The sequence below is a fragment of the Pollicipes pollicipes genome, unplaced genomic scaffold (genome assembly GCF_011947565.3).
Source record: "Pollicipes pollicipes isolate AB1234 unplaced genomic scaffold, Ppol_2.1 Scaffold_6052;HRSCAF=7182_pilon_pilon_pilon, whole genome shotgun sequence".
Taxonomy (NCBI): domain Eukaryota; kingdom Metazoa; phylum Arthropoda; class Thecostraca; order Pollicipedomorpha; family Pollicipedidae; genus Pollicipes; species Pollicipes pollicipes.
In genome coordinates, this window is record NW_023596805.1 from 9,789,259 (window position 1) to 9,816,540 (window position 27,282).

The 27,282-nt window shown below is 49.4% G+C and overlaps 1 protein-coding gene across 1 annotated transcript in view; it reads right to left on the reverse strand.

Moving 5' to 3' along the window:
• The window catches only part of LOC119104768 (uncharacterized), a 179,734-nt gene that overhangs the window by 148,350 nt on the left and 4,102 nt on the right, over nt 1–27,282 (reverse strand). The window contains 2 exon segments of the mRNA XM_037228487.1: nt 22,456–22,484; nt 22,486–22,670. Coding sequence (XP_037084382.1) covers nt 22,456–22,484; nt 22,486–22,670 — 214 coding nt within the window.

Sequence of the window (27,282 nt, forward strand, 5' to 3'; positions counted from 1 at the left end):
CATTTGCTGTTCGAGCTATACTGCCTGCATTCGCCATCATTCACCACGTCATCCTTGTCAATTCGTAATGAAGTCACCCCTCGTGTCGGCGATTGAAGTAACATAATTATAGCTAGTTTAGTCAGGGAGAGGACACAATGAAGAGCCTGAAGGGAATTTTCCACATTTGGGGATATCGAAGCAAGTTTCAGATATACGCCCACTTATAACCATTGGTGTACTTTTAAGCGTATAATGCTACCTCAGGCGGCAAAATTTATCTGTTTAGTAGATATGTTCCTCAATACGTCATTGCTTGATTACGTCCTCGCACCTAGCACAGATTGATTGAGAATCAACTGAAGGCCGTTATATACGTAAATCGTACCCACGAAAGCCGGATATGAAAGACTCAACAGTTTCACCTTTATCAGCTTTCATCGGCATGGCCAACGGAATAGCAGAACTTGACGTTAAAATGCTTCAGGGTTGTCTGGGTGACCTTGAAATGATCTCCCCAAAACAGTCGGCACATCTTCGCGGGCGTGTAGCCCAGAACCTAGAAGGTCTGTAGAAGCGCAGGGCTGTGAACTGCACCGAATGATCTTCAAGTTGCGTATTTCAGTTCAAAATCCCACACTAATGAGGAACATTCTTTTTAGAGGAAAGTGGCGATAAGTACGGCGAGTAGAAAAGCCTATGTAGAGAGAATGGCGCTACGAAAAAGCAACGGAGCAAAAGAGAAAACGTGGTATATACACACACGATGAAACGCCAGAGTAGGAAGCAGAGAGGCAAAAATACAAAACCCTAGGGCTGGTCTGAGCAGCTGGCATAAAATGTAACGATGGCGTGGGCTGTCATTTGAATATGATTATCATACGAACCTTGTTAAAATACCACTATTGTGAAACAAAAAATCACATTTATTCTGAAGATATCACGTCGGGAACCCTGGTGGACGTCTCATACCACAATATCACTGGACGTCAACACCAGGCGATGACCGATCTCAGCGGTCGCTGCACGCCACAGCGCCCTCGCCAAATACTTGACCCTCAGCGGATAAACTCCCCGTGGCTAATGGTGAACTCGGCAGGTGGATGGCCCCCCGGGGAGAGCGGCGGTCGCCGGCCACGTGGCCTGCGCCGGTCACCAGGCGGGCCGTCTCGTCCGAGCTGTGATGGAGCGACTACGGCGGGCGTTTTTACGACGCCAGGCCCCGAGGGCGACTCTGATAAGGGACGGACAGCTCGAGGGCACGTCTGATCAGGGACGGACAGTCCGTGGGCGTCACTGATCAGGGACGGACAGTCCGGGGTCGTCACTGATCAGGGACGGACAGTACGGGGGCGTCACTGATCAGGGACTGGCAGTCCGGGGCGTCACTGATGCGGGCCGGACAGCTAAAGGGCGCCTCTGGTAAGGGACGGACAATCCAAGGGCGCCACTGATATGGACAGGACAGCTAAAGGGCGCCTCTGGTAAGGGAAGGACAATCCGAGGGCGCCACTGATATGGACAGGACAGCTAAAGACCGCCTCTGGTAAGGGAAAGACAATCCGAGGGCGTCACTGATAAGGGCCGGACAGCTCGAGGGCACCTTTGATAAAGGGCGAACAGTCCGAGGGCACCTCTGGTAAGGGACGCAACAATCCGAGGACGTCACTGACAGCGGACCGACATCCATAGAACACCCCTGATAAGGGACAGACATGGTTTCAGTGGCTTCCGGTGGAAGCCACTAATGACGGACGGACAGCCCGAAGGCGACTCGGACGATAAAGAAACAATACGAGGATTCCACTGATACGGTGAATGCCACCAACCTGCTCAAAGCCGGCTGAGGAATCCCAAGCGCAGTGTGGCATGTGTTATGTGGCTTGCTGGTACGCACCCCTAATAATGCGAAGCCTATTGACCAGCACAAACACAGCAAGGATTTCTCCCGTTGGCTGCAGCCGTAGCAAGTGGCTGCATCATCTTATCAATGGACATCGGTCACTGCCGTCGGCAACGTCTCTGCCGTGCGGAGTGTGTGGGTTGTAAATGCATGCAAGGCGATACAAAAACAAGTGTCTTTTCGCGGCTGATTCTCAACGCTCCAGATGTGTGTACACCAGTTTAATCACTTCCCGTGCATCGCAAATTGCCTCCATTTCGTCACAACACCTACAGCAGGTTCAGCCGCATTTCCCCGTCGCTCCGTTTGCAGTGGAACGCGGCACCCGCACACAAACAGCGCAAGGCCGCTGTCGGCCGCCGCCTAAGCCCTGAACGCCGCGACTTCGGCCGACGCGCCGCTGCCGACGCCACGCTGCCGACGCGTTGCTGCCGACGCGCCGCTGCCGACGCCATGCACAGTCAGCACGCCGCACAAAGGATCAACCTGCTTAGCCGGGCCGCAGCCGGCCGACGGAGGGTAGATAGCGAAGCGGCTGGGGCCGCACGCGCTGCTCCTGGGCGCCCCACTGGCGCTCAGAGTCACTGTAAGTGCTCTACGACACGGCGGCACGAAGGAGCGCAAAATCAGCGACCAAGCCTGATGGCTTTGCCAGATGTGGATGGGATGTGAGTAAAAACAATGTCGTAGCAAGCAGTTATGCTGTAGATTGCTCCCAGGTTTCTGAGGCGCAGTACGTCATCACTTATGGAACAAGCAATCACTTAACCCTCGCCCTAATAGGGGGGGGGGGGGGTCGATGCGACCTCCTAACGTTCTTTGAGGATGCTCTCTGGCACAACCGCGCCCAAATCTCCAGCGGCCCGGGGTGCATCCATTACGCTGTTTTTATCACCAAAAACCTCTCGCTGGCGTTTTTTGGTTTCGGACCAGCGGAGGCTTTTGAGGAACACTGCATGAGATGCGCGTTCGACGTGGCCGGGAGGGGGGGGGGGGGCGGCGGCAACCGACGATGCCGTGGAATACGCAATGGGCCAACATCGTTACATTTAGCACGCATCAGGAAAATATGACAAAAACAATATACCACACTGCACTCAGAATCAAACAAAAAGCACGCCTGTTTAGGGTTTTGTGTTCCTTCAAGGTATGGTTTCGTATGTATAAAGTTGTGAAGTTGAAGGTGTGATTTCCGTGAAAATTTGACCTTCAACCTGGCATAACGGGGCACAATTTTGACCTAGCAACATAAACTGTAACACCAGTCTCGAGATCTGGTTGAAACCAACCCAATCGTGTTTTGCGCAGCGTTGTATGTTAAGCTCTATCTCACTTAGCTTGGAAACGGCAAGGAGAGGGTAGCACCAACTACCTTCACCCTCATTATCAGTCCGCGTTGTCAAAAACGGCGAGTCAGGGTAATAGTTAATGCATGTGTCGCTCGCACGATCGACAAGGAGCCAACTGCTGTCGCAGATAGCAGCTCAGTAAATTACTCGTACAGGGGTGACCCACGATGCACAATTCACCATTCTGTGTTAATTGCAGGCGTTGGTGAGCGAACGTTAAGAAAGTGGAACTCGGAAATCGCTTTAAAAAAATCATGTGTGGCGAGATGCCAATCTACTCGCTCCGAATACCTTGTGACTTTGTAACACCACTTACCTGTATAAAAAATGCCAACCGCATGACATTACGGTGCGTTTTTCATTGCGGATTGTCGATAACCTGAGCCCCGAAAGGTTCCTATCCTCTTTTCCAGAAATGCTTGTGGATAAGCCCCTGCGAGGGATTGACACTGCTGAGAGGACGCGACGCGGCGCAAATAAGGCGGACGCTGCTGGGTTGATATGGAAAGCGTGTACGTGCCCCACGTGCCGGGGGTCCCTGTCGTTACCCGCTGAGTACCGGTCATTTGATTTAGCGGCGCGCCGCCGCCGAAGTGGGACAGGAAGTCTGCGCCGCGGTCATTGGCGCGCAGCGAGCAGCCTGACGACGCCGCGACTGAAAACGAGCCGGACCGGGGCCGGCTGCCGCACGTGCGCCACGCACAGCCCATACTGGACCTCACGACGGGACCCGACCGGGCAGGCCGCCACACGCGCACCACGCGCGGCCCACACTGGGCCCTAGAGAGGACCCGACCGGGACCGGCCGCCACACGCGCACCACGCGCGGCCCACATTGGGCCCTAGAGAGGACCCGACCGGGACCGGCCGCCACACGCGCGCCACGCGCGACCCACACTGGGCCCTAGAGAGGACCCGACCGGGACCGGCCGCCACACGCGCACCACGCGCGGCCCACACTGGGCCCTAGAGAGGACCCGACCGGGACCGGCCGCCACACGCGCACCACGCGCGGCCCACACTGGGCCCTAGAGAGGACCCGATCGGGACCGGCCGCCACACGCGCGCCAAGCGCGGCCCACACTGGGCCTTACGGGCGCGGCGAGTGGGACAGTGTACCAAAGTGCAACGCTACCAAAGTCTGCCGCACGTTTGCCGGCCGCGAACGCGGTATGATGATCGTGTGTGTTGGACACATGCCAGACTAAGTAATGACAAGAAGTGTGGAAGGACAGCAGGAGCCTATTCATCAGAATACGGAGTGGCCTCCTGCATGTATATGGTGCCTTCCAAGTTTTTATTTAGATACATGTGTATATATACACACAAACATATATATATATATATATATATATATATATATATATATATACACATATATATGTATATATGCGTGTGTGTGTATGTACTTTTTATGTGCATGCTTCTCCGGCTCGGATGACCCCGTTACAAACTAGGAGGACCCTGCTCTGGTTTGGAAGGCACCATATACATGTAGGAGGCCACTCCGCATTCTGATGAATAGCCTCCTGTTGTCTTTCCACACTTCTTGTCATTACTTAGTCTGGCATGTGTCCAACACACACGATCATCATTCCGCGTTCGCGGTCGGCAAACGTGCGGCAGACTTTGGGTAGCGTTGCACTTTAGTACACTGTCCCACCCGCGGCGCCCGTAATGCGGCACAATACAGTACCAACTACCCCAATCAGGTCTTCGTCCGTTCTTGGATACGAGTGTGCGGCCCATGCACCAGCCCCATCAGGAAGTGTGTCCAGGTGCTCGCGAACGCAGGCAGAACTGCGTCAGCGAAGAAGAGTGCGAGCGGCGCGTGCCCCGCCTCGACCGATAAATCAATGTTGCAGCCACAAGTGGATCGCAGCCTGTAGATTACTTCGTGACTGCCCACTTTCCCGTGGCGCTGAAGCTTCCTTCCAGTTCCCCGACTTCACATATGACCACGCTGAAAACCGCTGATTGTCACGAAGGCACGCACTTTTTAGATTAAAAACGAAACTTTTGAACGGATGCGTTTCTGGTGCCAGAGCTCACGCTAATCAGTGCTTGAAGTGTGAGCCTGAGCCGTATCATCCGATCCTGCAATTCCAACCCATGGGCCCAAATTTGATGGCCGACATTTAACGTACCGAGTGCTCGGCACGGCCCGTCCTGCTCTCTGACGTCACCTGACCTTTAGCACGGCTACTTTCACCAGCCGGTGGCAGTGCCCGTCAAAGCCAAAAACCGAGCGCCTAAAGCGATTCGAACCCATCACCCCAAGGTTGGGTGGATCGCAAGACACGCGCTCTAACCAACTGAGATATCAGAATGGAAAATATGTATGAAACGGCTATGTTGATTGATTCAAAGTAATACAATGTTCCCGAAAATGCTCCTTGGAAATTCGTTTCCACTTACGTCACGTCAAACTAAACCAGGTGGCGGTCTTAGCTAAAAAACACAATAAATACTATCCAACAAGTTCTCCGCATTCTATCCGTGCATTCCGAGTCCACTATCGCAGAGTAGTGTGGTTGCTTCCTTGCTAATGCGACGAGATCGCCGGACGTACGTCGCCGATCCGGCCATGATGAGAAGCGCCTTACCGCCAGCCTCGCCCGTCATGCGCACCGAGACGCAGCAACCAATCTCTGTACGCCGCGGAGCTGAGGCGCAACCACACAATCTCTGCGCCAAGACACAGCGACCAAACTCTGCATGCCGCGGAGCTGAGACGCAGGCAGACAATCTCTGCGCCGAGACGCAGCAACCAAACTTTGCATGCCGCAGACCTGAGACGCAGGCAGACAATCTCTGCGCCGAGACGCAGCAACCAAACTTTGTATGCCGCAGACCTGAGACGCAAGCAAACAATCTCTATGCCGAGACGCAGCAACCAAACTCTGCATGCTGAGGAGCTGAGACGCAGGCAAACAATCTCCGCGCCGAGACGCAGCAGCCAAGCTCTGCATGCCGAGGAGCTGAGACGCAGGCAAACAATCTCTGCGCCGAGACGCAGCAACCAAACTCTGCATGCTGAGGAGCTGAGACGCAGGCAAACAATCTCCGCGCCGAGACGCAGCAGCCAAGCTCTGCATGCCGAGGAGCTGAGACGCAGGCAGACAATCTCTGCGCCGAGACGCAGCAACCAAACTCTGCGTGCCGCGGAGCTGAGGCGTGCAGCACGCAAGGCAGAGTGACGGGGAATCATTTGAGGAGTTCGCTTCACCTGAAGGAAGATTCAGATAAATAAAGTAATCCTTCATTTCCGCCTAAGTAAGCGGAATCTCGACACCTGTAAACCAACAACACCACCAGTACCAGCACCATTAGAGGTGGCGAATTGAACTTAACGTACTAAGCATTTAGTAAAGGTTATAGTAAGGATAATAACCTAGCAAAAAATTGACCCTAAAAACGCACCAGCAGTTAAAATTGAGCGAATTTCATCGCATCTGATGCTTGATTCACCATCTTCAAACGCGGAGCATTCCCTGTAGGTGGAAAAGGGTGCTATGGACAACACACTTTCTGTTCAGTAAATTTGCTCCTCAATACGTCAATGTTGAATTACGTCATCGTACCTTGCACAACAGTGACTGAGAGGCAATTGACAGTCGTTATATCTGGATATCGCGCTTACGAGCACCAAATACAAACGACTCAACAATTATATTGTTCCTGACATTCATCGCCTGATGGGCAATAAAACGACAGAATTTCAATGACGGTATTATGGCGTGATGGGTGCCTGGGTGACCTTAAAAAGGGGTCCCCGAAAACGTCTGCACATCTTCGCGGGCGTGCAGCTCGGAAACTAGAGGTGTTTAGGTCTTGGAAGAGCAGGGCTTTGAGCTGCACCGAATGATCTTCAAAATTGTCAGCTAAGTTCAAAATCTTATACAAGTGTAGAACACTCCTTTCAGCGCTCTTTATATATTTGACTTTTAACCACGATAACTTCTTACTTGAAACTTTCGGTACCCCAGATGCCCTTTCTATTGTAATGCCTGTGACAACTAATGACATGTATGCAGTGGGGGCAGCCTTTGTGTCAGTCCCAAGCGTGATACTCTTTGTTTGGTGCAGATACAAATATACCGTGGTATATGTACAAACACACCATACTCTTTGTATGGTGTATTTGTATAGCGCTCAGAACATATTCCAACGCCGCCGTGGTTCGTGCCTTATCCTTCTGTATGTGTATCGCACGCAGATCAGATGGGCACGGAGCTTGTCAGGCATTCTAGCGATCAATAGCACCATGCAATTGGTTGACACGTTCCCTCCAAATTTTGGTCCGCAGTCTTTTTCAGGAAAAATAGGAATATCATTAGTACATTGGTATGTTTATATATATATATATATATATATATATATATATATATATATATATATATATATGTGTGTGTATATATACAACATATAAAGTAAATAAATATCTAAATATGTATGTACATATACAATATATCGAGTAAGTGAATATGTCAATAGGTATATATATATATATATATATATATATATATATATATATATATATATATAGCGCAGATATACAGCACGAAATCGTTTCGAGAGCGCCAACAGCAGGCCTGATACGATTTTTCGTGATGCAGGAAGAGCGCAGACTCCCGTCCCCCTCCCCGACGGAGACGCATGGACCTCAAGCCTTGACTCCACGCGCACACATTTTGAGTGACGATAACTTTGATATGGTTTCGCTACTAGCCCCAAGTCGGCTGCAGTATCCTGGTGTAAGGCTGCTGAGTCAGCGTTTCAAAATTCATCCCGTAGGGTGTGCAGGATGTAAATATAAACTCATGCTACCAGAATGTTGGCTCTCCAGCGGCGGCCCCGCACGCCATTCGTCGACGCTAACCCGTTGCCCTCTGACCCTGACCCAGCCATCTGACCTACTTAGTCCATTTGTCAAGCCTGAGGCGCATTAATACTGGTTTAACAGCCTTGCGGTTTGATGCTGATTGGCTGATTTTGAACAAGGGGAGGGGCAATCGGCAGTGAGCCACAGGCCTCGGTGTAATAGCATGAACAATATCGACATCCATGCCACCAAGTGAGCGAATATTGGAACACTGTGCTGAGCCCTGTCTTAATTTGGCAACACTGGATACAGCTCCAGGTCGTGCTCACTGTCCATTTCTGACTGTCAAAAAAATCACAACACTGCACATGACGTAAAACCAATCTAAACCCTGTCCGGCAAAGACACCGGGGTCAAAGCTGCCCGCTGAACTGGATCATGTCTGGCAACGGGAGTTCCTTGGACGGCGGGCTCAGGGCACAATCCGCTTTTAAGTGCCGTGAGCGTATAAAAGCACAAAAGCAAGCCATAATGAAAACGTCGTGTTGAAGAACTAACCGCTGGCCGGATGTAGCAAATTTCCAATTACTTGCGCGGTAGTCAGACTAGTGACGACTTCGATGGTGCCAGTCCGTCTCGCGGGTCGGCAAAGAAAAATCTTGTCAGTCTATACCTTCTATTTGACAGCAACTGACACTCATCAACGCTCACACCACACCACAATGTCCGCAACCGTCGGCAGTCCGTGTGAGCATGCATGGAGACAAATGGTTTGTCTTATATACTAACTTCAACGGAAACGAGTCATGGTCATGTGCCACGGAAATGCTCTAATTATTAACCAATGAAAAGCGAGTACGACATCGCACGTTGGCCAGCGGAACCAATCACAGAGTGTGGGATCGCCTGGCGATCCCGGAACTACATAATGCACCAGGTGGCTGGCGAGGCGCTGTAGGCGACTTTTTTAGAAAAAAGAAAGTATCTAATCACATCGCGGATGGGGTGCATAGTTGATGCTACGGCGGAACAGATGGCACGTGGTGAGTGATCTGTTTGCCAGATGTCTGGGCTTGAGCGGAAACGGGAAGCAGCTGCACAAAACCCATCCGAGAATGCGTGGCTGGTGCAACAGCGCACCACCCGACCGAGGGTGAGCCGCTCAGACAGCGGGTCCAGCGGATGCAGTGGGCGATTGTGTGTGGTTTGTGGACGCCGGCTGGTGTAGGGCCACGGAAGGTTTGATGGTTAAATGTGAATTTGTTTTCTACAATGTAACAATAAATAACACTCGGGTTAATGCAGGGCAATCCGGCCTTCTCATCACTGCAGAGTCAATACACCGATGAAAGCCGCCAAAAGGGATCGCAAAGTCATCGGCCTCGGGCGTACTGATCGAATGCGCAAACAGGCACAGCAACAATCACCGCAATACTCGCTAACACAGCAACAATCACCGCACTACTCGCTAACACAGCAACAATCACCGCACTACTCGCTAACACAGCAACAATCACCGCACTACTCGCTAACACAGCAACAATCACCGCAATACTCGCTAACACAGCAACAATCACCGCATACTCGCTAACACAGCAACAATCACCGCAATACTCGCTAACACAGCAACAATCACCGCACTACTCGCTAACACAGCAACAATCACCGCAATACTCGCTAACACAGCAACAATCACCGCAATACTCGCTAACGCGCAACAATCACCGCAATACTCGCTAACACAGCAACAATCACCGCAATACTCGCTACACAGCACAATCACCGCAATACTCGCTAACACAGCAACAATCACCGCACTACTCCTAACACACACAATCACCGCACTACTCGCTAACACAGCAACAATCACCGCAATACTCGCTAACACAGCAACAATCACCGCACTACTCGCTAACACAGCAACAATCACCGCAATACTCGCTAACACAGCAATAATCACCGCACTACTCGCTAACACAGCAACAATCACCGCACTACTCGCTAACACAGCAACAATCACCGCAATACTCGCTAACACAGCAACAATCACCGCAATGCTCGCTAACGCAACAAAAATCACCGCAATGCTTGCTAATCGCGTGTGCGTGCGTCAACAAAATGTACCGCATATCACACGTGGAATGATGGCCGGGATTGCAGATTGACGGTGAAAAAATCGAGTACCGTCAACCATTTGTGATGGTTAAGAGGGAGCAGGACCTCCAAGTGAATGGGTTGCAAGCTTTGAAGCCACGTTAAAAAAGAGGAAGCACAACTTCCTAGCACGGCATTGCTCACAGATTTCCACATACATCCGTCGCTTATTCCAAATACGCTGGCTTTCCGGGTTTAACGCAAAAATAATTCAAGACGGCGTAAGCATTTGTGGCGTGCCAATTCCGGCGCAAGTCGCATGGGACGCTTGAATGGCGGAAATATGCGTGCCTGCTCTGTGACACACGTTTGTTTGAGCACAAATTTTGCATATTTGCATAATGGCGCATACATAATTTTGAAGACGGCACGATCTGCGCGCGAGCTTTTGCACCGTATGACAATACTTTACGATAAACGTATGATTACACCCACAGAAATCCCTAACACAGCCGTGATAGGAGCCAGAAGATCATGGTTCATAACGTCGGTCAGAGTGCAAACATGTCAAACGCCGGTGTTAGTGATTCGGCTTTCGCCTTGTCTATAAACAACTCTTTAAACAAATTTGGGTAAGAAACATCAAATTCGTACTGGGTGTTGAATGCATGAAAGCACTCCAGAAGTTAAAAAAACTCATTAATTTTCATTGCCACCGTGCGGGTCCAATACGTCGAGATCCTGGGTGTCATGGGCTCAATCTTCAGCTGGAAGAATCACATCTTGGTCACCATGCGTCTTTGCTACGGCATTCTGATTGCACTTGCTCGGATGAGACACTGCGTACCAACTGAGACTAAGAGGACGATGAGACAAAGGCTAAGAGGATGATGATGAAGGCGCTGATGTCTCCCCGCATTCGACACTGGTTGACTCTCTGGGGTGGCTACCCAGCTACACAGAAACAGATCATTAGAAAAAAAAAACACAAAAACTTCGGCGTCCGCGTCGTTCTCAACCAATTGGAACATGGTCACCGAAAAGGACATCATGACGTTGAGAAACGTTCTGTGAGACCCCCGCGCACCCGAAGTGACGCGCATACGGGTGGTCGCCTGCCTCGGTGTCTGTGCGCGTCACCCGTGCCTCAGCTGGCGGTATGCCGCAGCTCCCGCGAGCGCGCACATGATACCCGCGCCGGTTATTTTTCCTCGAGCGACACATATGTGGAATTCGCTGTCATCAGACGTTCTCCCGTCCTCCACTGCTGCGCCGAGGCCTTCGGGAGCAGCCTGATCACGTGCCTGAGATCGATATGAATATGTTGCGCCGTTTTTGTCACCGAGCGTAATGCTCATGCCTTTTTACCTTCGTGTCTAAAATATTTGACCTTAACACCAGAGATTTCGTTTTATGGGGGATTCTAAATGCCATCTAACTATCTATGTTTTATGAAATACATTTAGTAAAGCCAATGGCTGCTAGGCTAAGGCAAATCTGGCGACACCAAGTAATGATGCGTTGCACACGCCCACCAGTTACGGTCAGAATGCGTCGGTTGCGCTAATCCTTGGTTTATTGAACGAAAAACTGTTTCTTGAATTTGAGGGATCAAAATAAAATACAGCGTGTGTATTTTCTGGTCGTGTTCGTCCTGTGGCCATCGTCCAGTGGTTAAACAGAAGGCTCAGAGTTGCAGGCACTACCATTGATGATCCATGTATTGAGTAAGCAAAGGCCAAAACATTAATGCTGTTTCTGGTCGAGGCCAGAAACAGCATTAATGTTTAAATACATATCAATTCTAATAGTGAGTGTTGCCACACCTTGTTAACACGTGTGCTACATATTCGTCATTTTTTATATTTTTTTTATTTCGTATCTTGTGTTCGCCGCCACTGCAGACTCCATACATATTGTTGAGCTCCTTAAGCAATTTTCTCCTTGGTTTAACCGGTCCGTTCAAGAATTGCTCCGTGATAAGAGCATGGCTTACAGACGTGAGAAAACGCGTCCGATTGCCGAAAAGATTGTTAGACGCCGGTCCACTAAAGCCGACTTCAAAATTGCAGCTCATGCTAAATACCGCGAATGCTTTTTGGCTCCAATGCACGACTTTAAGGACAACTCGAAGCGTGGCTGGTTCTTTGTTAAGTGCTTGAATATAATCAACGTGCATATCTCCCGTGTTAAGTGCTTGAATATAATCAACGTGCATATCTCCCGTTTGTGAGTGCGATGACAACGTGGCGATGAGGAGCGTGCCAACTGTCTGAATGTACTTGATTCGTACGTTCTGGGCAACGAGTGTTCGTGCATAGCCTGGCCCGCCTTTGCTAGAAGCACCTGGATAAGACAGCTTCGCTCTACCTCATTGCCGTACAGCCCAACAGTTGATCTCGGTGCACACAAGTGCACGCGAGGTCTGCAGCCCTGACGGGCTCAGTGCCCGGATTCTCAGGGAGTGTGCCAAGGAGCGAGTTGTTCCGTTAGAAATAATATGCCGGCTTTCTCTAAACTCGAGGATTTCTCTGTCATGTGGAAGCAAGCGAATGTGACACCAAAGCAGAAAACGAAGTCCAAAAAAATCTTTAAAAAAATCTGGGACTGCGTTTTCCAGAGCAGTGCATTTCAAAATACACTGCTTTGGAAAACACACTCCCATTGCCATTTCTAGCAGCGACTGGAATTTATTGACGTCTATACCTTCATTTCTTCCTCTCCAGCTTCTGGCATGGATCTGCATCTTCGCCCCCGGCTGTTGGTAAAGTTAGGAGTTTTATTAATGGCCGTCTCTGGTCGGCAGCAAACTTTATCCCGCCAGCGCTACACATAGCGACTTTTTGCCTTTCGGCGCTCCAAGAACATCAAGGGTTATCAAACACTCATAACTGGCTCGTAAACATGGCGCCTATCATCCCAAGGCCCTCGCTTACATCGCCACGAAAGACTGTCCCATCTTTGAGCATATTTCAAAACCATACCCCAGTGAAACCTCAAGACTTGTCTAAAGCGCTGGGTGGTGCCGGTGCAACACGGCTGAGACGTACTAACGACATCAATTTTACTTGTTGTTCAGTTCAAATTACGCTGCCAACGCTTGCAGCAGCAATAAGCTCCTTTCCTGCAGTCGCGACCACCGACGGCACGGCAAGCACCGAGTGCACCTCTGCTGGTGCAAATAAAAAGCGTTCGTGACCGGCCTAGCAGTCAAGGACCTGTTGCCGAGAAGCGCACTGGTTTAAGCTAGTGCGTCACAATTGCTAGTGCTCCAAACTAGTGCGTCACATGAATCATGTTATTATTCCACTCCCGAAGCCAAAGTGCGCCTCGAAAAGGGCCACTGTGGTGTGGTAAACGCCGTTGGGAAGGCATCAAAGTCATAACATAACGCTTCGTTGAATTCGCGAGATAATTGCTTCATGATTGCATAACTTTTTGTCTAAATGGTAATTCAAGCTTTCGTAGCAAATATTATACACACATTTTTGACATATCAGTGTGTTGCAAGCGTTACAGAACACACACGTTGGAAAAGCAAGGCAGTTGAACTGTATTTATTCCATGGTGATGCGCAGAGTCACATGAGATTTCTCACGCAAGAGTGCCAACTTCGAATCAAAATTCTGAGCTATTTGGAAGGATTTCGAGAAAATCTGTATTCCTCATAAAGTCGCATACGTCTGATGTAAAAATGCATGAAAACGTCAAAAAGGTGGGATACTCCTTTAAAGTCATAAAAAGCTCTCGGAGCCTCGTGGCTGGGACAGGGGTCAGTGCACTTTGAACGAGGGTAGGCTGCTGTCACTTGCCACAAAGAGAACAAACGTCACTGTAGAGCGCTTATGGAACAGGCCCATGGTAGAACTGGATGGTCATAACCGCGGCGCTTTTAAACTTCTTCTTCAAACCTCGATTCTCTGGCACCATCTGTCGCATCCTATCCATTAGGGTCCGAAAATGCACTTTTGGCTGGTAGAATGAATAGAAACCGCACAGAGCGCGACAGCATGCACCATAGTCGCACTGGCCTGTCGCCATTTGATATCAGCTTGACAGGTTTGTGCTATACGTCATCATAATCATCGTAATCATCATATTCATCAGTTAATCATCGTATTCATCAGTTAATCATCGTATTCACCAGTTAATCGTAATATCCAGATGAACCCATTCTAAATATGTGCATTCCTGCGTCGCCTTAAAAAGCATCTTTTCCCATTTCTGTTCATGGCTTGATGGGGCATGTGCATTAAGAGCTGTGATGTCCAGCGTTTGTACGATTGGTGTACGTGAAAAGTTGAGCTCCCAAGCTATTACTCAAATTCCGTGGTCTGTAGCCTTTTTACACCTCGCACATGAGTGTTCGAAAAGAACGAAATGCCTGCGCGGCCGAGACTGCTCGGGAATGAGAAAAATCGGAGTGCGAGAACAAATTATTGAGCAAAACGTCGCATTAATGTCTCAGAATGCGAGGGACGCTTGTGCCGCCCTCGCATAACCTCACCTGTTTGCGTACTCCTTAAACTTTTGCATCTCATTTCATGTCATTTTCATCTCACAAGGAACAATGGTGCAAAGTACAGAAATAGCATCAGCTACCAACGACATGCAAATTCTGCTCACTAATGCAATCCTATTTGTTTGGGGATCCTAATGCTCATCCTATTTATACGCGGAACCGCGAGCCCGAGTAATCGACACTTCAGGAAAGAGCCGAACAACGATCACACAAGTTTTAGAAGGCACTTAGACGCGGTGCGACTTAAGCAGACCAGCGCGCCAAACTGGTGGCACGTGCCTGTGTGGAGGGAAGGAGGCTTTGCAAGGTCGCGTGCTGCCGCCAGTACGGCTCGTTTCGCGAGGCCTCTTAGGGCCCGGGTGCAAGGTGACTGGCAGCCACCGTCACTCAGCGGGGCCCGAGGTGCAGGGTGACCGGCAGCCACCGTCACTCAGAAGGGCCCGGGGTGTAGGACGATTGGCAGCCACCGTCACTCAGAGGGGCCCGGGGTGTAGGACGATTGGCAGCCACCGTCACTCAGAGGGGCCCGGGATGTAGGACGATTGGCAGCCACCGTCACTCAGAAGGTCAAGGGACGTGGACGACTGGCGGAGCGACCTCAGAGACACCGGACCAGAGAAAAGTCAGACCCCAGAGACGTCACAGAGTGGTTTCCGAACACCGCGGCAGAGCCGCGCCAAAATTTGCGTAGCTGTAGGCTATTGACTAGCGGATCGTTTGGGATAGAAAATTGAGAAGTTCCTTGCAAGGTCGCTGACATACGGCAGGTCAAAGTCAGGCCATGGATTCAGCGAAGTTAACTTCTATGTAATCGTTCAATCTGATGCAACAACGGAGTGTTAGACCAGCCATACATCTCTGGGATACTTTCTTAGACAACATAGCAATTAAATAGCTAAATTTCATTGGCCTAGGGTCAGATATGAGGGTCAGACCAAGGTCAAAACTAACCTGTCTTTTTACTCTAGGGCTTGCTGTGTGGGGTAGTTTCTCGGGCTTACTTCAAATTTATTCATAACAGGAGCCTCATCAGACATTTTCCATGAACTTTTTATGGGTCAGAACAGGCCACTGATCAGGAACGACCCAGGTCAACATTTCATTTCTAGGAACACACTGTCTAGCGTAACCTTTGTCGTTTATTGAAATGCAAAACTCAGAGCATTCTTCTATGATTTTGGTCACCATGACCTTCGAAAGGTCGAACAAGGTCACTAACCTTTCATGTGCACGTGACCCTTTGCATAGAGCAGGTGTCTAGGCTCAGGTGCCACTTTGGAGACCAACTTGAAGTGTAACCTTGTTTGATCTTATTTGACCTGAAGGTTATGACCTAGTGACTTTGAAATTTAACCGAAATGAGTTAACGCACAGGCCAACACACCCTATGAATTTTATATCATTAGCCCTCTTAGCTCCTAAGATCTCAGGGAGGAAGGGGGGGGGGGTTCAAATTGACTCCCCCACCCAAGTGAAGGGTACCCAGCCGGCGACCCGGGTGCGTGTTCACGTTGACATGAGGATGCCTTCACTTTTATAGCTACGTTCCAGGGCTAGCAAGTTCGCACCACTCTGCATCCTGTGCAAACAGATTGAGGTGACAGTAAGTCGGAGGAGGCTGCGGAAAAGAAAACGGAATTGATCAGTTATGTGATAGCTGTTAGCAGGGTGTTTTTTTGGGAACATAACCTGTCACCAGAGTCGTTTCGTCATTTATGCACGCTCCGTGTTTTATGCCAGCAGCTGATAAGAGCAAATACATTGGAGCCCAAAAATTGTTGCGAGCCCGGGCTGGATTGGAGGAATGCCACAAGACAGAGCCAATCGTAAGTGCGAGCCCGGGCTGGACTTGAAGAATGCCACAAGACAGAGCCATTCGTAAGCGAAGCTTTGGCCTGGCCTGGATCGTTCTTTGAAGGTCCTGCCTATGTCAGTGAAGGAGACGTGCGCCAAGAAGAGCCATGTGGATGTGATAGCCGAGCCCGGCGAATAATACAGTGGATAATGCGCCCATCTCCCAAGCTGGGAGACGATGGTACCTGTGCTTGGCATTAGTCGGGCACCTGCATTAATAAGGGGCCCCTGTGCCGATCAGGGTCCCACCATGCCTGACAGGGTGTCCTGTCTCGACAAGGGGTCCCAAATCGGCCAGGTGAATATTTGCTGAACAGGGACAAGGACGGGGCCCCTAAAGCCAGAGGGCTTTGACAGTGACAGGAGACATGAGAACCTACGATGAACGCCCAAATGGGACAGCGGAAGGGCCCTGAATTACTTAGGGCCACCACTATTGAACGAAAATGGAAAAAAGAGAATCAGTGTCGAACGAAAGCCATCCGTCCCATGCCATCCAAAGGTCTATTAAACTGAACTGGGGTCTCTGTGTCAATTATTGAACCCCGGTGACCACAAGGGATCTCTTCGTGGCAATGAGGGCTTCGCATCGATCCCGGGCCGACTGGCCGGGTCAGAGCGCCTCCTGCATAAGGCAGGAGACCAATGTATGATGTATCCCTCTAACGGCCTCCGGGTCGACCAGGGAGCCCCGTCCCCGTGCCGCCAGAATGGCGGCCGGTAGGCACCCGAAGCTGGGATGGAATGGCCCTTCAGCCCTCGGCAGAGAACGGTACTATGGCCACAAGTGTTATACCCACGGAGCCTCCTTTCCCGTAAAAAGGTGAGGGGTCTCACTAAAAAGAACATCAAATCAAAATGACGTGAAAAAGGAAAAAGGCAAACCCACGTTTGCCTGAGAACGTCCGTGATTCTGAAGAATCGACTTAGTAAAACAAATTGCGTACAACATTGGATGTTTAAGCTAACGATCTTAGGAGAAAGAGCAACGATGACCGGGGTTCTAACGATTCGGTTACACTGAACGGCGTTGGCCGCTGCAGATAGCACCAGGAAGCGGGTGCCAGACGCGCGTGAGCAATCGTCACGAAATAATGGTTTCGAAGGCCTTTCAAAAGCAGTTGACACCGCTTAAAGGCCGGACAGAAACGTATTATGCATATCATCTATATATATATATATATATATATATATATATATATATATACAATGAAATATAAAACATGCTATATATACAATTAAATGTATATGAATTGCTATATATATATATATATATATATATATGTATATATGAATAGCAATTTGGAGGTTGCCATCTGGACACATCAACAGTCACACCAACTCGAGAAGTAGATGTCATTTTCTTACTCGTCCATTTTCCCCGCTAGTCTAGCACCTTTACGCGGTGCGCGAGAAGAATCGCAGAAATAAAATATGTAAGCTGCACACTTCACAAAGATATATTGGCGTACCAACCAGCGGTGGCACAGACCGACGTAGGGAGCCGTAGACAGACTCGGTACGCTGTCGACGCCCAGAACATCGCGGAAGGCCGGTCTGGGTGAAATGGTATGGAAACAACATTTCAAATAAATGGAAAATTACGCATCGAAAAATTTAGCATCGCTCGGACCGGACGTTTCTAGCCGCGCCTGGTCAGATGAGCAATCGGTCTCGGACCGGACGTTTCTAGCCGCGGCCGGTCGGACCAGCAATCGGTCTCGGACCGGACGTTTCTAGCCGCGGCCGGTCAGATCAGCAATCGGTCCCGGATCCCGGAGTTGGCCTCGCGTACCGCGGAATTCAAAGGCTATGTTAATGCACCCGCTGATTGGCTTGCCGGTTACGCCCTGGCGCTGTCATCGCAGGTGACAGCCCATTACAGCTGCTCGTTATGTGTTCACACGCACGCTTCCTTTGATCACAATGGAAGGGCAAACAGTCCAAGAGCCTACGCTCTGTGTCTCCTCCGTCGGATCACCTGGCACAGGCGGTAATGGAACATGCTGCGCTGGTAGGGCGCGGCTAACAGCTAACGGCTTCGGGGATGACGGAGCTGTTGAAGGAGAACAGCAAGGTGTGAGAAATTTGTTCTCATGCCTGCCGTCAACACCATGGACCTGTCCGGCAAGACCAAGCGATATTCAGTGATCACTTCAGCTGGTGATCAGATCATTTCCCAACGATACCAGGATTTGCAAACACAAACGAAACTGAAACAATTACGTAAGTTGTTCAGTGCATTACTAAGGAACATTACTCACATATATAAGACAATAGTGTTAACCTTGTTCCTCGGGGAAAACCAGGAGAACGGAAATATAATAGTGCTTGTTTTGGTAAAGGCATGCTGCAGAAATATCATTCCAACTACATCTCCAGTCTCATGGTTTCTCCGAGGAATAAGGCTTATACTATTGTCTTATCTATGAAAACGAAACAATGGCTTGAGCAAAAAACGCGGGGGAGTTTTTATACGGGCTCAGCAATAATTTGCACCATTGGGTTGTGTCAGTCAGCAGCTTGCTTTGATGACAGGCTTCATGTTGCAAAAGGCTTCAAGGGGCTTATCCATTATATAATTAGTACTCACAGCGCGTATCAGTCCATTGACGCTGCCCATTGTGTTAGCACGCTACTTTTCAGCCGACGACAGCAGAGCAAAACATTTAACACCACTCGTATGATTCTGGGATAAAACGTAACGGGTAGCATGTTTATTAATGCACACAAATGGCGAGTTATTGAACACCGCTGGTTACGGAAGACGACCCGCTGCCCCGCCAGTCTCGAGCGGCGCACGCCCAGCTCTGGCTCCGGTGCGGCCCCAGAGCAGCGCGGGCTGACCCTTGCTGACCTACTGTAGCCGGCGGTGGCCCTCCCCGAGGGTCCACAGCCCTGCCGGCTGGCACCGATGAGGGTACGAGTAGTGTCTGCCTCGCGCCGGCTGCGCTCCGTCTAGACCGACGTTGAGTCATCGTATATATTTCTCGTTAGCTAAGTATCGACTGGGCAGCAGTTCTCTGAGTTTTCCGGCCAAGGGTTCGGGAGGTCCTTCAGGGGCATTTATCAACCGACACAGCCAGCTGCGCACTGGAAAGCTGTTCCTGGTCAAGACCTTCTCATCGGCCTCATAAATTCGTCAAGTTTAAGTCACAAGTTAATGTTATGCAAGAAAAGCAGAACAGGGTGTTCCGCCGCCGCGCATGAGTATCAGCTTGATATCTATCATCGTTCTGTTGGTCTCTGAGCCTACCGGGAATCGTTCTCCCGATTGCATATTTAATGATTAAGGCTTTACTAGCAAGCTATATCCTACCAACATTCCTGCTTTTATACGAGGCCACAAATAGTTTGTGATCAAAACGCAATTTCCTTGCGGACATCGCAGCACAAAACGACTTACAGTCTTAAAGTTCCTGGTAGATCTACCAACTCAGCCCCGTTAATGAATTATGAAAACTCACTTCAGGTGCTTCAGTGAACTCAGCAATGGATGAGGTTCTGATATCCAGCGAGACCACACTGAAGCGAGTTCACGTTAATAAATATTCAATCAATGATGTTCTGTAAAAGTTGCTGAATCCCTACAGGTTTCAAACTTGCTTGGCGATCCCAATGACATAGGTATGGTTTCGCAGAAGTAAGGATGAGGGGTCAGTTTGGAATATTCGACTTCAGTTACCGCCATAGCCACATGTCCCCCCGGATTCGGCCACTTATTTGTCACTTCTCTAACATTAAAACATCGCTTCAGGTGGCGCTTTTCTTTTCAGTGCTATCACTGCTTGGTTGTATGGTATGTAGGAAGCCTTCATTGGAAAATCTTCATACAAAATAATGCACTTGTTACCAGTGAGATTACAGACCCGGCAGAATTAGGCGAACAGTGAACAATTTAAACTTTGATGGTTCAGCTTGGTCTAGCCATTATGTGTTTTTGAATTTAATGCTTGTGCAAGTCCAGATCGCAACTTATGCAGATTACCGCGCCAAAAATATTTTGCTTTTGCGCTCTTTAAGTTTTAGGACGCTTGCATTGAGCTATTTCACTAGACGTGATTTTGGTGCAACATTGCAACGCGAAAAACATAGCCTTCCTTTTGGTTGGAAGGGAATATTAGTTCGGTCAGAACGGAAAAGAATTGAGCTGGCTAACCGCAAAAGATGCACAGCATCCGCCTGAGCCCGGTTCGGATCTCGTAGACCCGGCGTCGCACCGACATGAAATCAAAGACGCTCGACTGGAAGGAGACGGATATTCGCACTGGCAAAAGTATATGCCAACACCCGAGGCCTAAAGCAGCGCGTCTGGAAAGCCAGAGCTGGGGGCTCGATCTTCCACGTTGTCCGTCCTGCCTGCCAGGGTGAGAAGCAGGCGGCGTTGCATTAGCACCAGCAGCTGAGTGCATTGTTAAGCCCCAATCGCACATCATGCCTATGGCTAGTCAAGTGCGCGTGCGTGCACGTGCAGCCGGTCACGGGCACACGCACGTGCAATTCGACCATGATGTGACATTTTTAGGACTGGTTTCGGAGCAGCGGCGGTTTTTGAGGAGCATGCACGGTGATCTACGGCTGGCGTGGGCGGCGAGCAGCAACCGAGGTTCCCCGCTATTTGTGCTTACTGACATGGGTGCTGCGCCATTACTTCGACTGCCAATGCTGATCCACAGATTAAGTGTTATGCGACAAAACTCATCCCGCAAAAACTTGGAAAATCTCGTCATTACGTCTACTGAAAAAGTTATACATTCATCACTTATACACGACATTATCTCTACCCAACAATCTTCTACACAACGTAAGTACTATACGACAAAACAGTCATTCGCGATATAAGTTCTTCAGCAAAGACTTATGGGCAGATCTTTGCTGTGGAGGTAATGACTGATGTACTCATGTCGTCTAGGAGTTTTGCAGCAGAAGTAATATCGCGTGTAATTTATGTCAAAGCAGTCTGGTCGGGAGAAGTTTTTGCCGCAGCACTGATGTCATGACACCGGCTGTCGATGATTCCACGGAACGCGCGCGGTGGGGTGACACTGTTACACTAACGTAACCCTTCATCATAAATATACGCTCAAAACACATTCGTTGCATACCATTTCACCCAGAATTGGACAAGGAACACACCTGTGCACGTCTTGTGTTGCGACGAGACATGGTTGCATACATGTAAGCATCTAAAGCGGATAGCGTTCGATTTTCGAAAAAATGGCACAAAATTATAACAGTGTTACCAATCGCGAGATTTCGCTGCACCGATTCAAAAAGGCAGGGAGGGGCATCGAACTCCTATCATCCGCGTCATGAAAAACGGCGAAGCAGGACGAGGGCTAATCCTTTGGCAAGAGTTATCTATGTAAGGCTGGAATCACAACTTTATCGATTTTATTTCATCGATTTTATCGATTGAAATAGCCAGGCCTGGCCAAACCAAAAGTGTTTTGCTAAGTTCGGCTAGTCCAGCTTGCTTAGCGTCTGTGGCGTTTCTCAGCCTATCGATACAAAAAATTCGGGTCTAAATACTCTGGAATCTGCGTTGGTTAATGTATCCGCATAGACCACTGTCGCAGTAGACTTTCAGGTTGGCTGTAAAGCGCACGAAACTTCATCTAACAAGGCTTTTGGCTATCGCAGGATGAGAAATACCACAAGTGATACCTGCTGTCGACCTGTGTCCTTTATTCATACTTTCTTTATCACGAAATTTCAGCCTATGACAAAATGAAAAGTACAAGTGTATTGGAGTTATATGTTGTAACCAAACGGACTATCATAAGACACTAAGTTATCTCTACATGTTTGCATAAGCCATAGGATTCGCTTATACAGAACCCCTGCGTATCTCTGCGGCGGCCTTCACGGACAGGCACCTAGTAGAGAAAGCAGGCCGTTCAAGTTTGTGACGCCCACAAAGACTGACCTTTCGAAGGCGACTGCCATCAGCGTTAGAAACACTGGCAGACACGGTGAAGTTGGCGAAGAAGTTGTTGATGATGCAGTATGTGAGTCCGAACGGCCAGTCGGCGTTGACCATGTAGACGAAGTTGAAGGTGCAGTTGAGGGTCGACATCAGAAGGTTGGCGACGCTGAGGTTCACCAGGAAGTAGTTGGTCACAGTCCGCATATGTTGATGACCTGCCGGACAATGAGGAACCACTAAAGTCAGCATGTTCTGGCTGCCCGACAACGGTTGGCTGGGTTACACTGCGGATATTGGAGTGCGGTTTTATCACTGGTAGAACGGCTTTACGGGAACCGCTCCATGTGGCATGCATTGCGTGCTTTGGAGCCCAATGAAGGCTGTAAGGGATGTTTTCTGTCGTGTCTGTATCTTTGGGCTTGTCTCTTGGAGTGCCTCCTCCACCCTTTCCCCTCCTTTCCTCATGTTTGTCCCAGCCTTCCAGTGCGCGGACCAAGCCGTAAAAGACAGCTAAAACCCACTGGAAACAGCGAACAACCTGCCTCGGCGTGATCCGGTCGTACTCTCCCTCGCTGGGTATTCCCTTGGAGACCAGGAGCTCTACATACAGGGTTTTAAGTAGGCGGCTAAACATTGCCTTTTTCATGCTTTCGTCGTATGGGATTCGTGGCGTGAAGTCCCAGGTCAGTGGCCCGAGATGGCGAGAACCCAAAACCTTCGGGTCACACGCACAAAGTGCATAACATTAGTGAGCCAGAATTGCATCACGATGCGCTGAACGGTTAGAGAGCTTCCAATGCGGAGAAAGCCCTGCACCAATGGCCTGTCCCGGCGGAACTTAAGTCAACAGCCAGAGCAAAAGAGGCCCCTTCAAGCCGTGCGTAGCTGGCTCCCGGTTTCAATGTGGCCCCAATTGCTCTCCAGACTGAGAAGAATTATACAATCACCATCCGTTGGAGCGATGAAATTACTTGTCACTAATTAGATGTTTGGGAGAATAGCTGAAGCTTGAGATCTGAGACCGGAAGACTCTCACATAGCCGTCCTCATCTGACTAGTAAGAATTATTTCATTGTCGGTAACGTGATTAGCGTCCCTTTTGTCCGGATGGATGAGATGGTAAACACACCAGGGTATGACAAAGATTTTTCCTGGATGCTCGGTCTCCTCTGAGAGCACAGATATGTATTTGTGAGTTATCGGACACAGCTGTAAGTTGCCAGGACCCAGGACGGGGCGCGGTTCTCAGAGCCGCTCCGATCCGCCGCTCAGAGCCGGTTCCCTGTTCAGAGCCGTCCGCTCTGATCAGGCTCCAGTTTACCAGTCACGGCCGTTGCTTAACAGCATTGAGTGTGACACATGTTTACGCTTCGGTAAGTGGCATCTTGTAAGCTCCAGCGTCCTTTGGAAAACACCGTTTCGTTTTGACTATGCTGACTGCTTCCGTGTTAACTATGTGGACTGTTTCCGTGTTGGCCATGCTGGATGTTTCCATATTGACTATGTTGGCTGCTTCTGAGTTGACTATGCTGACCGCACAGCTCGGTGTTGGAATGTGGCCCACCACCGAAAACCAAGATGGCGTCTTCGAGCATACAAATCGACAACTGGTGCGACAATCAGCTGGCTTGGTCAGATTCCCAACAGTGTCCATCAAACTGATAAGGACTCAACACCAGTTTATGACATGGGTCTGCCTAGATTGGGCGCCACTGCAGATACCCACTGGCGTAGTCGCGTCTCCGTAATCACTGTGCGGGAAATTATATAGACCTGTTAACTGACATCGACCCATGCATATCATCTTTAGGGTTCGAGTTGATACCAGTATAGCTAATTTGGTATGTAAACGATCGGAGCCATCAGGTAGACCAATCGCCGCACAGCTAATTACACGCCGATGGAATGCCGCGAACATAGTGTAATTTAGATCCCACACCTTATGTTCCGTGCATGACTGTACGGTAAAATGAGCAACCCTGGCTTCAAACAGGCAATGCTGCCAAGGTCGCAAGTTCGATACTTGTTTCCTTAAGGCCACTCGTATTCCTTAGTAGACGTCCAGAACCAACACAAGCAATGCTCTGGTTGTAAAACGTATGAGTTCATCTAAGCTGATCACGCTGCCTCCATTCGGCCAGACGGATGACGTAAAACCCACTTCCAATCAGACGGATCGACTCCTATAACGTCAAATGACGTCATGTATGTTATATGTTGCGTCGAAATGTCTGTCAAAATGCCCGTCATAAAATAATGTCCTGTATGCCCCGTCTCATAACCCCTAATACGACTTGCCGCTTAGTTACTCTTAATCGTTACTTTTTGCAACCTCCAGCTGCCTCAGTCACCGGCATTTCCCCATCCAGAGGGTAGCCATGAGCGTTCGCTGGACGTGACATTTTGTCGTGAGCTCCAGGCAGGCCTCAGTTGTTGTGGGCTCGATAGATGACAGCGTCTTGTAGTGTGCTCCAGCCAGGCCTCAGTTGTTGAGGGCTCGATAGATGACAGCGTCTTGTAGTGTGCTCCAGCCGGACATCAGCTGTTGAAGGCTCACTGAACGCCGGCGTCTTGTCGTGAGTTCTAGCCAGACCTCAGTTGTTGAGGGCTCGACAGACGACAGCGTCTTGTCGTTAGATCCAACCGGACCTCAGCTGTTGAAGGCTCACTGAACGCCGGCATCTTGTCGTGAGTTCTAGCCAGACCTCAGCTGTTGGGGGCTTGTTAGATGACAGCGTCTTGTGAGTTCCAGCCGGATCTCAGCTGTTTAGGGCTCGCTGAACACCAGCGTCTTGTCGTGGGCGCCAGTCCTACCGCCGGACTGGCGCTCCGTCGATCCCGTCACAGCCGGCTTGGCAGGCGGCGTAGTGAACGATCGCAGATGGGGCGTGGGTAAAACAATGACGAGTCTCGAATCATGACGGTCTATGTAGTCGTTCAACTGCTTCCTGTGGTGGGATCCGAAACCGATGCGCTCTGTCTAGGAGTCACACTCGTTACCTAATCGGAGGACTAAGTTCCCGAATAACGTATATGATTATAAGAAGTATGTTTGGGTATGCAATGTTTCTTATTTTGCATCATCAGCGTAATCACGTCGACACCAGGTGTGGCAGGCCTACCTCTCTGTCGATGGACACTGCGAACAAGGGTGCGAATTGGGTAATTGGGTGCGGATAACGTGATGGCTCAGCCGCGCGTCTGGGAAACCAGGGGCACAGGGTTAGGTTCCCCAAAGTGTCTACCCCTTCTGCTATGGAGAGAGACAGGTGACGTCATATAGCCTCAGCAACTGGGTGCATCGTAAAGCCCCAATCACACGCACGCGCGCAGGCACGCACGCACACGCACACACGCATGCACGCACGCACGCACATGCACGCGAGCACGCACACACACACACACACACACACACACACACACACACACACACACACACACACACACACACACACACACACACACACACACACACACACACACACACGAGGGGACAAAGTATAGAACGCGGATTTCATCATCACAAAGCATGTGCCATTCTACTTACTTGACACCAACGAGCATGGTATTCACACAGAGGAAAAGACAAAAACAAATCAATTTTGTACGCTTATGAAATGAAAGCAGCAAAACCTTCCACTAAAACCCTGTCGTTATACTGAATTCACGCATCCATCCATGCAATACGCAACCAAGCACGCGAACAGGAGCGTACCTTCGCTTGGCAACAGACCGTTACATTCACGGAAATGTTTCACATTTGCAGACACTAAAGCAAGCATCAGATGTGTGAAATAAGCTAACTTACGACTATTGGTATTCTTTTTAAGTGAAAAACTATTCTAGACAGCACAATTCTCTGTTTGGTAGATATGTTCCCCAATGCGTCATAGTTTGATTACGTCATCGTAAGTTGCAAAACTTTGATTGAGAGCCAATTCACGGCTGTTACATCGCGATCACGAACGCCAGATATGGACGCCTCAACAATTATATTTATTTAGCCTTGATCACCGCATGGCCAGTGGAAAGACAGGATTTGAAAGATGCTATGACATGATTGCCAAGGTGACTTTGAAATACTCTTCCCGATATACCTATCTCCATTTTCGCGGGCACGTAGCCCAGAAATTAGAGGGGTTTAGGCATTAAGAAGGGCAAGGTTATGGACAGCATCCAAAGGTCTTCAAGAGGGCTATTTCAGTTCACAACCCCACATAAATGTGAAACACTCCCTTTAAATGCCTTCACATGAGAACGTAATGTTTCACTGGCTGGTGTCTTCTTCCTTATACCGTTTTCCATCCATTCTCCCAAAGTTTAAAGATCATAAGCTTATCAATGACAGCCAATGAGAAAATTTAGAGAAACGCTAATGAAATTGTTTGCATTCTGAAAAGGCCGTCAGCAAAGTAAAAAAGAGCTTCGTTATCTCAACGCGGGACATTCCTTAAAGAGAATGATCCCGTTTTGAAGATATCGAGGCCAATGTGGTGGGAGAAATTTACTTGTACATATTGGCACGTTTTAAGTGCGAAAGACTGCTCTAGATAATACAATTACAACATGTAGTAAATCTGGTCCTCAATACGTCATCGTTTGTTTACGACATAAATATTGTTATGACGCCAGAGTTTTTAGAATCACAGTCGTGCGGTTCGCTTTAACATAAACCTGACCGCGTTAATGGACATGGGAGAACACAAGCGAGACAATAATGAGAGGGAGACACCGACAGGCAACACGTATTTGATATCGAATCAATAATCGAGGAGATCGACACTGGTGCCAAAACAGCGCCTAGTGATGTTTGCTCACGTGCAACTT